Source organism: Plutella xylostella, chromosome 29 (assembly GCF_932276165.1).
Source record: "Plutella xylostella chromosome 29, ilPluXylo3.1, whole genome shotgun sequence".
In the NCBI taxonomy this organism is placed as follows: Eukaryota; Metazoa; Arthropoda; class Insecta; order Lepidoptera; family Plutellidae; genus Plutella; species Plutella xylostella.
The window spans coordinates 4,834,324-4,849,567 of NC_064009.1; the positions used below are offsets into that span (position 1 = coordinate 4,834,324).

Here is a 15,244-nt window from a genome sequence, read left to right on the forward strand (position 1 = left end):
CACCTCAACTGACAATATTAAAATAGTCTGTGGTGTGTGAGAGACCCTGTTGCGTAGGAAAGAACTTTTATACAAAGCAAAATATTGTAGTCAAAGAATATGTTCATTATTTGCAAACTGCCTTATTTCTATGTTTCCATTATAAAATAACATAAAACTACAAATCTTTATTCCTATTTTCTTTCTTCCTTAATTTTCTCTGCCTTACCTTTTTTACGATACAAAAATCCTAACCTAAAATTAAATTTGTACCGCTTCGGTCCGTACAATAATTTCTTTATGACGTTAATTTATTTGTAAGTGAAAAGAAAAGTTAATTCAATGCAGTAAAACTTTCACTTGCTGTAAAACGTCATAAATATCGCTTTCCATGACGCTTCAGCTGTTACGCGTCATACGTAATTCATTAACATTTGGTTTGCAAAATCGTACGTATTTGAATCGCCATTGCAATTGCAAGTCCTTACGTACTAGCGAATACCGTTATTTGGAGGGGCTCGAGAGGCGCGCGAGGGGAGTACGAATCAGCGGCGCGGTTGGAGCCCGAGTTCACTCTGTCACTCGGTCATTACGGTATTTCTCAGTTGCGCGTCCCACATTTGCGATCGTGAAAGAAAAAGTGACAATGCCAGAAAACAAACCGTTTCAGCGGCTCCCAAAACATGTAGTGCCAAAACATTACGATCTGGAATTAATTCCAGATCTGGACACGTTTAAATTCAAAGGCAAGACATCAGTGAAAGTATCGGTAAGGAGGAAGGAATTTCATTACGATTCCATTGTGAAAATCTAGTTTCCATGCGCCGCGCAATGCTAACGTCTCGTAATGCTTTCAGATCGTAAACCCAACCAAAGAGATAGTGCTGAACTGCCTGGACCTGGAAGTGTCAAATGTGAAGCTGCAGTATGACGGGGCGAGCGACGCGCGGGCGCCGGCCGAGCTGCGGCTCAGCGCGGCCGAGGAGACGCTCACCATCGTGTTCCAGGAGGCGCTGGCGGCCGGCGACGCCACGCTCTCCTGCGAGTTCACGGGCGAGATCAACGACAAGATGAAGGGGCTCTACCGCAGCAAGTACCTGGCGCCGGGCGGCGAGGAGCGCCACGCCGCCGTCACGCAGTTCGAGGCCACGGACGCGCGCCGCTGCTTCCCCTGCTGGGACGAGCCCGCCATCAAGGCCACCTTCGACATCGCCCTCGAGGTACCAGCTGACCGTGTCGCCCTCTCCAACATGCCTGTCAAGGAGGAAAGAATCACTGGTGACAAGAAGTTTGTGCACTTTGACACCACCCCCATTATGTCCACATACTTGGTGGCGGTGGTTGTAGGAGAGTATGATTATGTTGAGAAGACATCCAGAGACGGTGTCCTAGTGCGTGTGTACACTCCTGTGGGGAAGAGCAAGCAGGGCCTGTTTGCTCTAGAAGTGGCAGCTAGAGTGCTTCCCTATTACAAGGAGTACTTTAACATTGCATACCCACTGCCTAAAATAGACTTGATAGCTATAGCAGATTTTTCTGCTGGTGCCATGGAGAACTGGGGTCTGGTCACTTACAGGGAGACCTGTTTGTTGGTGGATGAGGAGCACACATCAGCTGTCCGCAGACAGTGGATAGCACTGGTGGTGGGCCACGAGCTGGCGCACCAGTGGTTTGGAAACCTTGTCACTATGGAGTGGTGGACTCATCTGTGGTTGAATGAAGGCTATGCCTCCTTTGTTGAGTTCCTCTGTGTGAATCATCTCTTCCCGGAGTATGACATTTGGACACAATTTGTTACAGAAACTTATATCAGGTGAGCTCCTTACATTTTGACCTTCATTGTTTGCAATTCAAAATTATAAAGTCATCATGAAAACTCAACATGCATTTATTTGGAAGCTTTCCAAAAATTTACATTTTGTAAATTGTGGTGTCATCTTGGTAAAACTGTGTAAACATAATTAAAATTCTGTTTATTTAACTGTGTGTGTTTATCTTTGTTTCAGAGCTCTTGAACTGGACTGCTTAAAGAATTCTCACCCTATTGAAGTGCCTGTAGGTCACCCCTCTGAGATCGACGAGATCTTTGATGACATATCTTACAACAAGGGGGCTTCAGTCATAAGAATGTTGCATAGATACATTGGAGATGAAGATTTCCGAAAGGGAATGAACATCTATCTAAAAAGACATCAGGTAAAACAATTTGCACCTTTTTATTGCAACATAATTATCTATCTTTATCACTGTAACATTATGTTAAGTGCTGTATACCGTATACCTATACATTTACAATAGATAACTCTATTTGTACCAAGCTGAGGTACAGATAATAAAGTTAAATATTATATTACAAAATAGCAATGTCTACAAACTAAACAACAGCTACTATTGAACCCGATATCTGAAATATTTGAATTGGATAACAAAACTAAAATGATTGAAATGTTCTTTTTAGTACAAAAACACATTCACAGAAGACCTATGGGCAGCTTTAGAAGAAGCTTCCAAAAAACCCGTAGGAGATGTCATGTCCACTTGGACTAAGCAGATGGGATTCCCCGTTGTACAGGTAAGGAACAATTCGTACATAATAGATTTTATTTTCCACTTGACTGCATAATTATTATTGTAGCCTTATTGAGTAAAACAATAGGTTTTTAAGCAACCATAAGATGCACAATAGAATATTTAAATGTGTGTATGTGAAACACTGACAATAAATAATAGGAGTCGTCAATAAGGCAACAATACGCATCCTATAATCTAATTTGTACACAACATTTTTCAAATTATAACAATTAAATTTGATAAATATTACCCTTGTTTATTTCAAAAATCACTTTAATTTTTATAACATTTGGCGACAAGTTCTTCACCACGCACTTGGCACAAAAATTTTAGTATTGATTCAACCCTCAAGTTTCTCCCTTTTACTTATTACTCCTCCTAATACCCTGATTATACCTACCAAGTAGTGTCCGAGATTCATTGGTCAACGATCGGCAGAGGCAGGTGTAATCGGGGATCTATGCACAGAACTACCATTGGTGCTACCCTCAAGTTCATCCCTTTTACTTCCTTGTCCTAACACATTCGTTATACCCAGGTGACGTCAGAGCAGAAGGGATCTGACCGCGTGCTGACGCTGACTCAAGAGAAGTTCTGCGCCGACGGCAGCGGCGGCGGCGACACGCTGTGGATGATCCCCATCACAATCTCCACGCAGGAGCAGCCCTCGAAGGTACGTAGCAACGAGGTTTGAGGGTTTCGACCTCTTTCGTTCAAGATTTTTTTTGAATTGGGAAATTTTATCGTAATGAAGAAAATAAAAGCCATAAGGAACGTAACGAAGCCAAATTTTATTGCCAAATATATCGCATCCATAAGTTTTACAGGTGTTCAATACAAGTTAATTAGTTCTACCACCCAACATTTTATTATGGGTAGATAGAAGTCAAGTTCTACATGAGTAGTGAAGTAGGTACTTTACTTACTAACTATGACTGTAGCCAGTGCATTCCCACGATCTCGCTGATTATTTATCTGTGCATCGCGGTTGTAAAGTGCAATCCATGGACATCGTATTCATCTAATCTAACATGATCAAAAAGAACAATTTGATTGCCCTCGCTGACATCAATCTTATCGATAGATGTCCATTGACTTAAAAATGTTGGTTCTACATCCTTCCTACTTAGATAGCGTATCGCTGGTGTGCTGATAACATCCTTTCTCCTATTATTGTTATTATTAATGTTTGTGTGTGGTCTTCTGGGCTTACACTAGGATAAAAGGGCTTATAACTGTCCTTTTGTTAGACTTGTCTGAAAGGTTACAGTTTGGTTCTGTCTTAATTTTATACAAATCCTTTCAGCAGATATGCTAAGACTGAAAGTGGAACAAACAGACTTTCACTGTTTTTATACATATTATATTATATATTATATATATTGTAATACTCATTGTTTTATTCGTATTAACAGTTCAGTGACGCCACGGCTATACATGAAGAAAGTAAAGGCATAGTACAAGCGAAGCAAAGCAACGTAATTTGATTCTTTCAATTTTAATTATTGTAACATTAGTTTAGTCTCACACTTAGGTATACATAGAAGGTAGGATTGAAAAACTCATTACCTACTAACCGTAGTTACTTTCTTCGTAAAGATCGTAAAAGTTGTAATTTAATATGACCATATTTGAAATTACTGCTTTCATCTGATACTCTTGTACTGTCGGAAGTATACCGCCTCTAAGCTGTATCACTACATTCTATTTCTGTCCTCTGCCGACCTTATCCTCCTCATCCAACGTGTTAGTTTCAATTAGATATCATAATTACGCTATTAAATAGTACTTAATATATCAGTAGTAAAATACCTCTGTATTTCCCATTAATTTCGGTACAATTAGCTCATATCGAGAAGGAATATTCCTGTCCTTTTAACTAATTTAATATCATTCGTTTCAGGTAGCGCTGTCCATGGTACTGGAGAAGAAGACACAGAGCGTGGTGCTAGAGAACATATCGGAAACGTCATGGGTGAAACTGAACCCTGGAACTGTAAGTACTTTCTGAGAAAAAACTCAATTTCGCGCCGTATGCCTATAGTCTGTTGCAAAACGCTGTATACCTAAGTTTCTACGACACGTCATTTTCGTCAACGCCATATTGAATTAAAGTTGGACGGGTTATGTGGATAGAATTGTACCTACTACATATACGGGACAGGCGGAGGTGCATTAGTGTTGGTGCACTTACTTTTCACCTATTTTGCACGCTACTGTGCATTGAGATATACCTATCAAGGATTAGGTACATATTAGTTATCTCGACTGAAACTTAGTCTCAGCAATAAAATACTTAAGCATTATCGTAGCTGATAAGATATAAACGCTTATGCTAATAATGTAAAGAACAAGGCACGACTGTACAAACTTATTTATTTTATTGATAGTTCACAAACAGTCTTAGGTACCTACTAGGTGAGACATACCTAAAGCAAATACAGCGAGGTATATTTACTACTATAGCATAACACAACATTTATATGTGAGCCTTCATGCATTATACTAAACTATCCTACGCATACTGCCCCATCACTAGGAGTCACGAGAGGTCCTTCAAGCGATTTTTTTCCGAATATTTACCTACAATGCCTGTAGTATTGAAAATATGTATAGATCACAAAGATAACGACGATTCTCAGTAGGTACTTGAAATACCAAATATCACCACGATCCTATTGCTCGAGGTACAACTTGGTGCAAACAACTTGAATGTTCCTGAAGTAAACTGCGATAAAAAAAATGTGCTTTGTCAAACTAACCAACTGCTTAATTCGTTCTTTCAAACATAATCAGTTGGTTAATTTGGCCAAGCACAAAAGTGCAATCGCAGCCAACTTCAGGTCAAGAACATTCAAGCTGTTTGGACCGAACTGTAACACCTACTCACACCATCCACCGCACAGGTGGGCTACTACCGCACGCGCTACCCGGCGGCGATGCTGGCGCAGCTGGTGCCGGCGGTGCGCGACGGCTCGCTGCCGCCGCTGGACCGGCTCGGCCTGCTCGACGACTGCTTCGCGCTGGTGCAGGCGGGCCACACGCACACTGCTGAGGTGAGACATCAGGGGGGTACTTTGGGGACTAGTTGTCTATGTTTTGTTCTAGATGGTGGTGAATAGTGCAAGAGCTTTCTAGTTTATTGCGGATTAATAGATGACAATCGCTAAGAACATTGCCAGTTGCACTCAGATTTGAACAGATTCCTGTTTTTTTAAGTTATGTGTACATATTATGTATGACTTCAGTTATAATTTCATAAATATACAATAATTATGTCATTTGTGAAGGCACAAAATTTAATTTTAGCGATTTCAAACTACATAAATAATGCCAATGGTAAATGAGATTTACGAATCACTAAAGTGGAATTTATGGATTTCAAAGAATTTATGGATTTCACAGCATTGAAATTAGGATTTGTGGCTTCAGAATCGACCTAATTGTCCGTTCAAATAATAGCCAAAACGGAACTCCCAAAATTAATTACAATCAATGTTATACCAAATGAGCCGCAATCTGCAACCACAAGCCACAAAAAATAATTATTTTTAATTTAATTTGTTTTTAAACTTGTTACTATCTGCATGTTAACGCCGGGGGCAACGGCCTAGAACAATGTGTCTGATATGCCGTCGATAAGTGGTTTTAAAACGTTGCTGATTTACTAATTCGCGACTGAATATTTATCATGAATTGTTATTGAAACTTTGTAATCAGCAAGCATTTTTTTTGCATTCGCTATAGCTATGATTATACTAGGTATGATTATGCTACTTATAGGTATGATTATGTCTGCATGATTAAACATAGTCAACCGACGATAAAAGACTCTGTAATATAATGTCCATCTAGCTATACTATCTACATATATTATTATAGACACAAAGATTTGTAATTTGTATATATTTTTTCAATGGTGACTTCATCCCAGTCTAACCAAACTCCCATTTTCCATCCCCAGTCCCTGAAACTGATCGAGGCGTTCAGCAACGAAACCAACTTCACCGTCTGGTCTTCCATCTCCAACTGCTTGGGCAAGTTGAGCGGTTTATTCTCTCACACGGCTCTTGACAAGCCTCTGAAGAATTATGGAAGGAAACTGTTCGCCAACATCACTGAGCGACTCGGCTGGGACGCGCAGGAGAAGGAGAGCCATCTGGATACGCTGTTGAGGAGCCTCGTGCTGAACAAGATGATCAGCTTTGAGGACCCCGAGACGATAAGGGAGGCTAAAGCGCGGTGAGTTTTGTGGCTTATTCTTTTATAGTTTATAGAGTGTTATTTTTAGGGTACTCTTACTATGTATATTCTGATACTTTCAATGATTAGGTATCATTGACAGTGATCACGAAAAATACGAACCATCTACTTTACACTGCACCCATATCACAAGGAGTCTGGCATTTTATAATTCCTATTAGTTCAATGCTTCTATAGGGCATCCACTGCGTTCAGCAGAGCCACAATATGTCAAGCCATGCGGGTAAATCTTTGGAAAATAAACCATCTCTCGTTAGCTGGTTCCACTCAACATAGCGGACGCTTTCAAGCTACATAAAAAAAAACCTAATACTTACCATTATACCATCCATCCCCGCAGCTTCGAGAAGCACCTAAGCGGCGAGTGCCCACTCGCAGCCGATCTTCGCTCGGCGGTGTACCGAGCGGTACTAGGAGACGCGGACGCGGCCACGTTCCAGCGCTTCCTGCAGCTGTACCGCGCCGCCGACCTGCACGAGGAGAAGGACCGCGTGAGCCGCGCGCTCGGCGCTGTTAAAGACCCCGCGCTGTTGACTAAAGTGCTCGAGTTCGCTATTTCTGTGAGTCGCGTTGTGTTTTAACGCTTGATGTATGGATGGAGGTAGCTTGGGTGCCAATGCCGATCCTCCAGCTCCAATAATAGCAGCGTTTTACCTGAAATAAAACGCATATTAAAATACTTACCTAACTGGAAGCTTTATTAATGAGAGAGCATTTCCGTTTCCGTCGAAGACTATCCAGTAACCTTCCTCTTTGTGTGTCAATTCCGGTGCTCAGTGGCGCCACCTGGCGGTCGTGCGGCGCAACTTTACTTCGTAAGTTGCTCACCGCGCCCTTCCCTTATTGGCTCGAATTCACCAGGCAGAAATGACTTAAAGCTTCCAGTTAGGTAAGTATTTTAATATGCGTTTTATTTCAGGTAAAACGCTGCTATTAAACTACTTGACCGTCACTGGAAGCTTTATTAATGAGACCTGTTTGTTCTCGCCTGGTGACGCCACTGCTTCTGTAATTGAGATCGCCAATGTGACTAAACATATTAAAAGACAATGTATTATTAGCATTTTTCTTTTTATTTAAGAATCATATAATCAAGGTAGGTACAAGGCCTGTGATTAGATATAAAATAATGTTATGTTAGGAACACTTATTAATTAAACTACAGTAATTAACTATAATCATTATTTAAATTAACAATTAGTTAACATCAAGAATCAATAGGATTAAATAATCGTGTGACACTACTAGACTGATTATTACAATTCATTCTTATTTCACGTCTGTAGAACTTCCTAAAAGTATTGGCTGACCTCCAGTTACCGCGAGCCAGAATATCATCAATATGTTGATTTTCAAACCAACTCTTAGAAGCTACTGCAGATCTAACAGTTCCTGGGCTAGCTTCAATATCGGCTTCCTTAAATATAGTTTTAACCCATCCTGCGATCACTGTACGTGAAGCTGGTTTTGCCACTCCCTTTACAGTAATGAAAAGATTATCAGTTCCTGATACTTGACGTCGCTCATGCAATAACGTGATAGTCCTATCTATCCAAAAGAGGGGATTCAGATTTAAATTATTTTCGTTGACTAGTAACTTCCAGCCGGACTGACTATAGTTACTGTTGTCGGTCTTTGAACCAAATTGTGGCCAAAATATTACAAATTGATCCGATTTTACATAATGATCCAGATCAACTGCAAGTAACGTTAAATCATGAATACGCCTACCGGAGCATAGCAAAAGGAGTATAGCCGTATGACGGGATACTTGAAAAGTATTATTTTGGTCAATTGCGTAGTTAGATATAAAGGAAATTAATTTGCTTACGTCCCAAATTGGTGATTTATTATTTACCTTCGGATTTTTTAGAGCAATTGATTTTAGCACGTGTTTTACTAACACATGCGAACTTAAAACACTCGATATTTCGGTATTGCAAAGGGTGGAAACCACGGATTTATGCAAAAGAATTGTATTGTAAGACAGTCTATTAACTAAATATAAATCGGATAAGAACTGTGCCAATTCTGAACCTGTCGGGTTTTTTGCATCCAACTGCTTTCTACTACACCAAGTTACCCACCTCTTCCAAGCGATTTGGTAAGTTTTTAAAGTTGACTGCCGCCATGAGTCCTTCAAAAGTGATATTTGATCAGTGTTCCATGACTCTATCGCCTGGGATCACCCCCACATCTCCACACCTGTAGAACAATCTCGTCTACTTTCGGGGGAGCGAGGCCGGTCGAGGTGTCTACTAGGTGTTTCTGTAGGTTCTTCAGAGTCATTGGGGCAGATAGGGCTCTGGCTCTTAGATCTGCTCGCCAGAACACTTTCTCCCACCGGGGTGCAACTATTAAGTATACTCCTGTTGAGTGATTCAGGTGCATCAGTACTTTTGGGATCAAGAACGGTGGTGGGAAAATCCACGCAAGCTGGTAATGCCAGGTCACGCTGAACGCATCGTGAAGAAGGGCTTGGTGATCTGTAAGATCTCGAGTTGCATAATTGCAGACTACGTGCGCGGTGGCTGAGGCGAACAGGTCGATCACTAGAGTTCCCCATTTTGAAAATATTGTCTGCACACACGCTGGTAAAAGATGCCACTCCGGGGGTAGTTTGTGTCGCGACAGACTGTCGGCATTGCTGTTGTATCTGCCTGGTAGATAGTGTATGCTGAACACTATCTGGTAATGGTCTAGCAAGCTCAGGATTTGATAAGTCAATTCCATTAGAGGTTATGATTTGGTGCCTCCCTCTTTCTTTAAATGAGCGACTGCGGTTTTGTTGTCGCATTGAATTAATAACGACCTGCCGGAAATTGTGTGGGCTTGACTCTGAAGGGCGTACAGAATTGCAAGCATCTCTTTTTGGTTGCAGTGCAACTTTTGGTCCTGAAGAGACCAAGTTCCCGATAGGGCTAGGTGGTTTAGTTGGGCGCCCCAGGCCTCGTCCGAGGCATCCGTGGTCAGGAAGTTTACCGGAGGTGGTTGATGCAATAGAGACGACATTTGGCAATTCTGTATCCACCACTTTAGTTCTGCGATGACATCTACAGTTAGTGTGTAAGTTTTTGTCGAGTTGGGCGGTATGGTATTTAGGAACATTATTAAGTGTCGATGATTTAGACGACCCCGTGGTACGACAAAACTGGCGAAGTTCAGTAACCCTACTATTTTCTGGACGTCTTTTATGTTTACTGTGTCTTGATCGAGAACACGACTGATCTTTTGTCTCATGGAAACAATCTTTTCCTGTGGCAACGATTTGCGATTTTCCCAAGGTGCCCATAGAATACCTAGGTATATTATACTCTTTTGAGGCTGGAGAACTGACTTCTCGAAATTTATTACCCATCCTAACGTCTGTAATGTATGTACTGTTAGTCGAACATGTTCCTGAAGTATCTCTATATCCTGATGTACGATCAAATAGTCGTCCAGGAATACTAATATCCTGACGTTCCACTTGTCTCGCAACATTTGGGCGACCCAGTTCGATAGGATTGAAAAAGTTTTGGGAGCCGTGCTCAGACCGAACGGTAAGGAGGTCATCTCTAACAGTTCTTGATTGTATATTAGGCGAAGAAAGCGCCTCTGTGACTTCGTGACTTTCAGATGGAAGTACGCTTGGGAAAGATCGATCTTGCAAAGCCAGTCTTGGGGTTATAGAAAGTCTGGGACGCGATACATGTTTATCAAATGAAAGGGTTCTGTCATGACGTAGTAATTCAGAGCTTTGAGATTGAAAATAGGGCGGGCTGATCCGTCCGCCTTCGGTACCAGAAACATGGGGGATATGAAACTTGGGGACGGTTGAGCTATTTTTAAAATGCCCTGCGATTTCATTTTTTCCACGACTGCAGACATTTCGTTCGAGACAGGTTTGTGAAATGGACCTTTGTTTACATTTGGAAAAATTAACGGAGGCTTTTGCCAAAACGGTATGCGATACCCCTGGATCAATTTCAAAATAATCGTTGGTGCTCCCATTAGTTGCCACTGATTTTGGTATTGTGCTAACTGACCTGCTTGGAATGGAGCTGAGTCATTGTTTATACCCCCTATGTCTTGTCTTGTTTCCCCTTTGGGTACTCTGTCTTCCCCTAGAACTCCCACTATCGGGCCGCGAGCCTCGATTTTGAAAGGGCGCTCTTGAATATGAGCTATTATCAACCCTTAGTTGTTGAGTTCTTTGCGTGGGGGCACTAGATTTGTATCCACCCCGCGAGGGTGGGTTGTAAGATGGCCCAGACACATAATGTGGCTCTTGAAAGCCATGAGCTCCACGCGATGGAACTGCTTGTCTCCGGGTCGCCTGCCCCCGCGAGGGGCGGCTGTTACCCTGACTTGATTTTTTGGCTTGTTGTTCTGACCTCGGTGGCCAGAATGCCTTGCGGACCCCACCAGCCTTTTCTAACGCAGCGGTGAAAGATTCAGACTCAAACAAGTATGTGGAAGACGGTGGTATCCTAGAAAGGGTGGCTTTGACTAACGGGTCCCGAACCTGAGTGGTAATAGCGTCTCGACGCATCTCTATGCTTTCTGCCCGGTGACCGCAGAATAATTGTAATAAGTCTGATGTAATTTTATGGAAACTGCCACTTTGGAACAACTCATCAATCTTATTATTTAGAGTATCAAACGTTATACCATCATTATCTTTTGCCCAGGTTAAAATATTACGTAAGTTTTCTTGTAATGCCTCTTTTTGCTTTAGTACGCAGTAAGTGATGGCAGCATAGGCCTTCTCTGTATTTGCTTGATTACGCAAGGTATCATACATTTTCACCTCCTCGTTTGTTTCGAGGTCTATGAAGCCTGGAGTATGATTATAAGTCTTCTGCGTGTCGGCGTACCTAACCTCTGACCAAGCAGTGCTACCAAGGCGCTGGACATCAGAAAGCATCTTTAGAAAAAGTCAGGTGTTTTTGGAACGGAAGGTTCTTTTAATTTAGTTTCTAGACTAAAAGTGAAATCTTTAGTCAGTTTAGGACTTTCCTCTCGTTGGTTGAGGTCTTGTGAACCTGCAACGCTATCATAAAGATGCCCGCTAACTCCAGAGCATACTGATGTTGCGTCATTGTCCTGCATGCCGTCACACGGCAAGTCGGTATTGCCGGAAGGAGTAATATATTTGCGAAGCTCACCCAGTTCCTTGAACAGCTGATCCATCCTTTGATCAGTACGACTCTCGTGCTTACTCTTCTTACGGCGGTGCCGGCGGGAGCGCTTGCTGCGCTTCGCAGACGAGCACGTGTCGCTGGAGCTGGACGAGCAGCTGCTGGAGCTGCTGCTGCTGCTGACGCGGCGACGGCGGCGGCGGCGGCGCGGGGGGGTGCCTCCGTCCCGGTCTGGCACAAAGACCGACCCATGACTCGGGCCCGGCACAGGCTCCATATTAGGTACTACTGCAATAATAACACCGGTACACAACTAATCTTAACTAAACTTTTACCTCAAACATGAGGGTAGGATGATTTTAACAAAAAACAAAATTAAAATATCTTTTAACTGGTCTAATATACACTAATAACAAGATCCGAACGGGAAACCGTTAAATTAAATGATCTTGTGGCGTATAGATTATGTAAATTTAAAAGCCAGTTGTTTAAAAAATATTAAAAGGTTACTTACATGTAGGTGCTACACTTACACTTTTAAATTTTTTTCTAACTTATTCAACACTGAATTTAAAATATATTTTTTAAATTTAATATTTAAACGGTCGCAGAGACAGTCTGCTGCGCACGATGTTGCCTCGACGGAGTTTAAAACGCCAATGAGGGAAGGGCGCGGTGAGCAACTTACGAAGTAAAGTTGCGCCGCACGACCGCCAGGTGGCGCCACTGAGCACCGGAATTGACACACAAAGAGGAAGGTTACTGGATAGTCTTCGACGGAAACGGAAATGCTCTCTCATTAATAAAGCTTCCAGTGACGGTCAAGTAGTTTAATAGCCCACTTTCTAAATCTATGCGCTCTAAAATGTGCCGCGCACGAACATTATTTTGTCGAATATTCTAGAGCGCAGCAGAATTTTATCCTGGATATGCCGAGAAGCTATTTGCTAGTAGATCGTGAAGCGTCGTGAGTATTTCTGTGAGTCATGTTGTGTCAATTTATTCTAAAGTTTTTAGGGCGTATGGACACAGGAAGCCCTTATGATCTGTCAGTCTCTTCCTATACATTACTTCCGAAACTATAGGTAAACTTTTTGTCATATGAATTTCAACTTTTTGACTGACGTAAAAAGTCGAAACTCGTGTGTTTCAAAGACACTTTTAACCTTGTTGTAAATTTAACCAAACGTTCATAACGTTCTATGAATTTGAGGGCTAGAATGAAAGTTGTTCAAAATAAGGAACAGAGTTATCCCTATTTAAATACCTACCACTTCAGCAACACCCTGTATAACACAACGTATTTGTTTCCAGGACGAGGTGCGGTCGCAGGACACGGTGTTCGTGATCGTGTCGGTGGCGCTGAGCCGCGACGGCCGCGACCTCGCCTGGCGGTTCTTCAAGGAGCACTGGCAGGAGTTCATGGACCGCTACCAGGTATGCACCAGCCAGCTTATGTTCACTTGGTTATTGTAAAATTTGTATTTGAAAAGTAGGTAGGAAAAGTTTTTGTAATGCTATTGTAACAATAGCCTAATAGTTCTAATACCGTACAGCTCGGCCGTAGAAAATGAATTGAAAGAAATAAAAAAGCAAAAAAGACTCCTACTCGTATGCTAATTTATGCTGTTTCGCCTATTGTGTTTTCTTATAGTGTGAATACGGTTTCATACTCCCATTTATAAAACGGCCGCCATTTTGATCCTGTTTCTTTATATGCGGCAGTAATATTATGTAACCCAATAAAATATGACAGAAATACCCTAACCAAACATTCATTCTTCTCCTAATTTTATAATAACTGTCGTTTCTAAGTTACACTAATAACAATAATTCCCTTTCCAGGGCGGTTTCCTCCTCGCCCGCCTTGTGAAGTCGACCACCGAGAACTTCGCCTCCGAAGCCGCAGCCCAAGAGATCGAGCAGTTCTTCGCGGCGCACCACTCGCCGGGCACGGAGCGCTCCGTGCAGCAGGCGCTGGAGACCGTGCGCCTCAACGCGGCCTGGCTGCGCCGCGACCTCGCCTCCACCACGGCCTATCTACAGGCCTACCACTGAGCCACACGATGCACGGTTAGTACCTAGCTTCTTTCTAGGTAAATGGTCTAGCAATGGAGTCGTTTCACTTGTGCGTCGAGCTTGGAAGAGCATAACGTTTGATGTTTTTGAGAAATCTACAGCTTCCATTAGGTATCTGGCTTGGGCCTATAAATTACGGTTTTTTTTTATTTATCCTGACTTATACTCATACCACAATAGGAAGGGAGATGTTTAACTTTAACAATTTTTATGTTTATGTCGTTGTAATTACGTGTTCTGTGTATTTAATCATTTTTTATTGTTTCAGGACCATTTGCAAGACTGAAACGACAACGAATTCCACAATTTCGTTTCATTCGAAGATGATAGCCATTATAATTCTAGCTAGCTTTATTTATTTTCTGTGCATTGCTATCAAGACCAAAATACCTTCACTTATTTAATCGGCCAATCCATTTACTTTTCAATTTATAAACCAAGCATAGTGCCATGGGTTTTGAAGTAGTTATTAACAAAGGTGACCTGAACTTTTTTTGCATTTCTTATTTGCTTTTAATAAATGTTGATTATAGTTTTTTCTTAATGAAATACGAGTTTATTCGGATACATATTAGAGCATACTATCTAAACTCCATTAGTACCCAAAGACGGAGTTAATATAATTTACAGAAATGGCTATTTAATGTTATTTACCTGCGCGTTTATCAGCAATGTTGTATTTATATTATGTTACTTTAAAGATATACAATTGTACGTATCTGTAAAATATTCTGCCATTTATTTACCTACTGAAGAAGCTAAAGTTTACTGGCCTATTACGTGTAAATGTGTACAAAATACTTATAATTTAATTTATGTTTCATAAATGTTACGATTTGTAACTTTGGTGCTGAATGCATTTTTTATTTCGTTTCATTTTGTTTTTTTATCAGATAACCTGGCTACATTTACCCTAGTTCTGAAAGTTCAAAGATAGTAAAATCTCCCATTTTGCCCTGCAAAATCCCATAAGTTGTTACCATATCGCTTTTTAACTATTGAGATAAACATATTCTTTTTTAAAATATAATGCAAAGTGGACTCGATTCGGAATTAAGAGAAGTTGGCGTCTGTGAGTTGTTGTAATGTTCGAAGTATAAAATTGAAGTTACCATCACCTAGTGTCTACTTGTTGTCTACCACTCACTTGTTTTGTAAGACTGTGTTATCGCAATAAAATCATAAAAATGCTATGCTATTTGTATTATTTACCACCCCTATATCAAGGA

General features: G+C 41.4%; 1 protein-coding gene across 1 annotated transcript; it reads left to right on the forward strand.

Moving 5' to 3' along the window:
- The first annotated feature begins 167 nt into the window (after window positions 1–167).
- On the forward strand, window positions 168–15,208 carry LOC105386434 (puromycin-sensitive aminopeptidase). Its single transcript, XM_048631881.1, has 12 exons — window positions 168–748; window positions 837–1,792; window positions 1,986–2,175; window positions 2,438–2,551; window positions 3,089–3,223; window positions 4,454–4,546; window positions 5,457–5,606; window positions 6,515–6,792; window positions 7,154–7,373; window positions 13,251–13,373; window positions 13,782–14,009; window positions 14,284–15,208. The coding sequence occupies exons 1-11, from the start codon at window positions 371–373 to the stop codon at window positions 13,992–13,994; spliced, it is 2,850 nt and encodes a 949-aa protein (XP_048487838.1). The 5' UTR covers window positions 168–370; the 3' UTR covers window positions 13,995–14,009; window positions 14,284–15,208.
- Window positions 15,209–15,244: the final 36 nt, after the last annotated feature.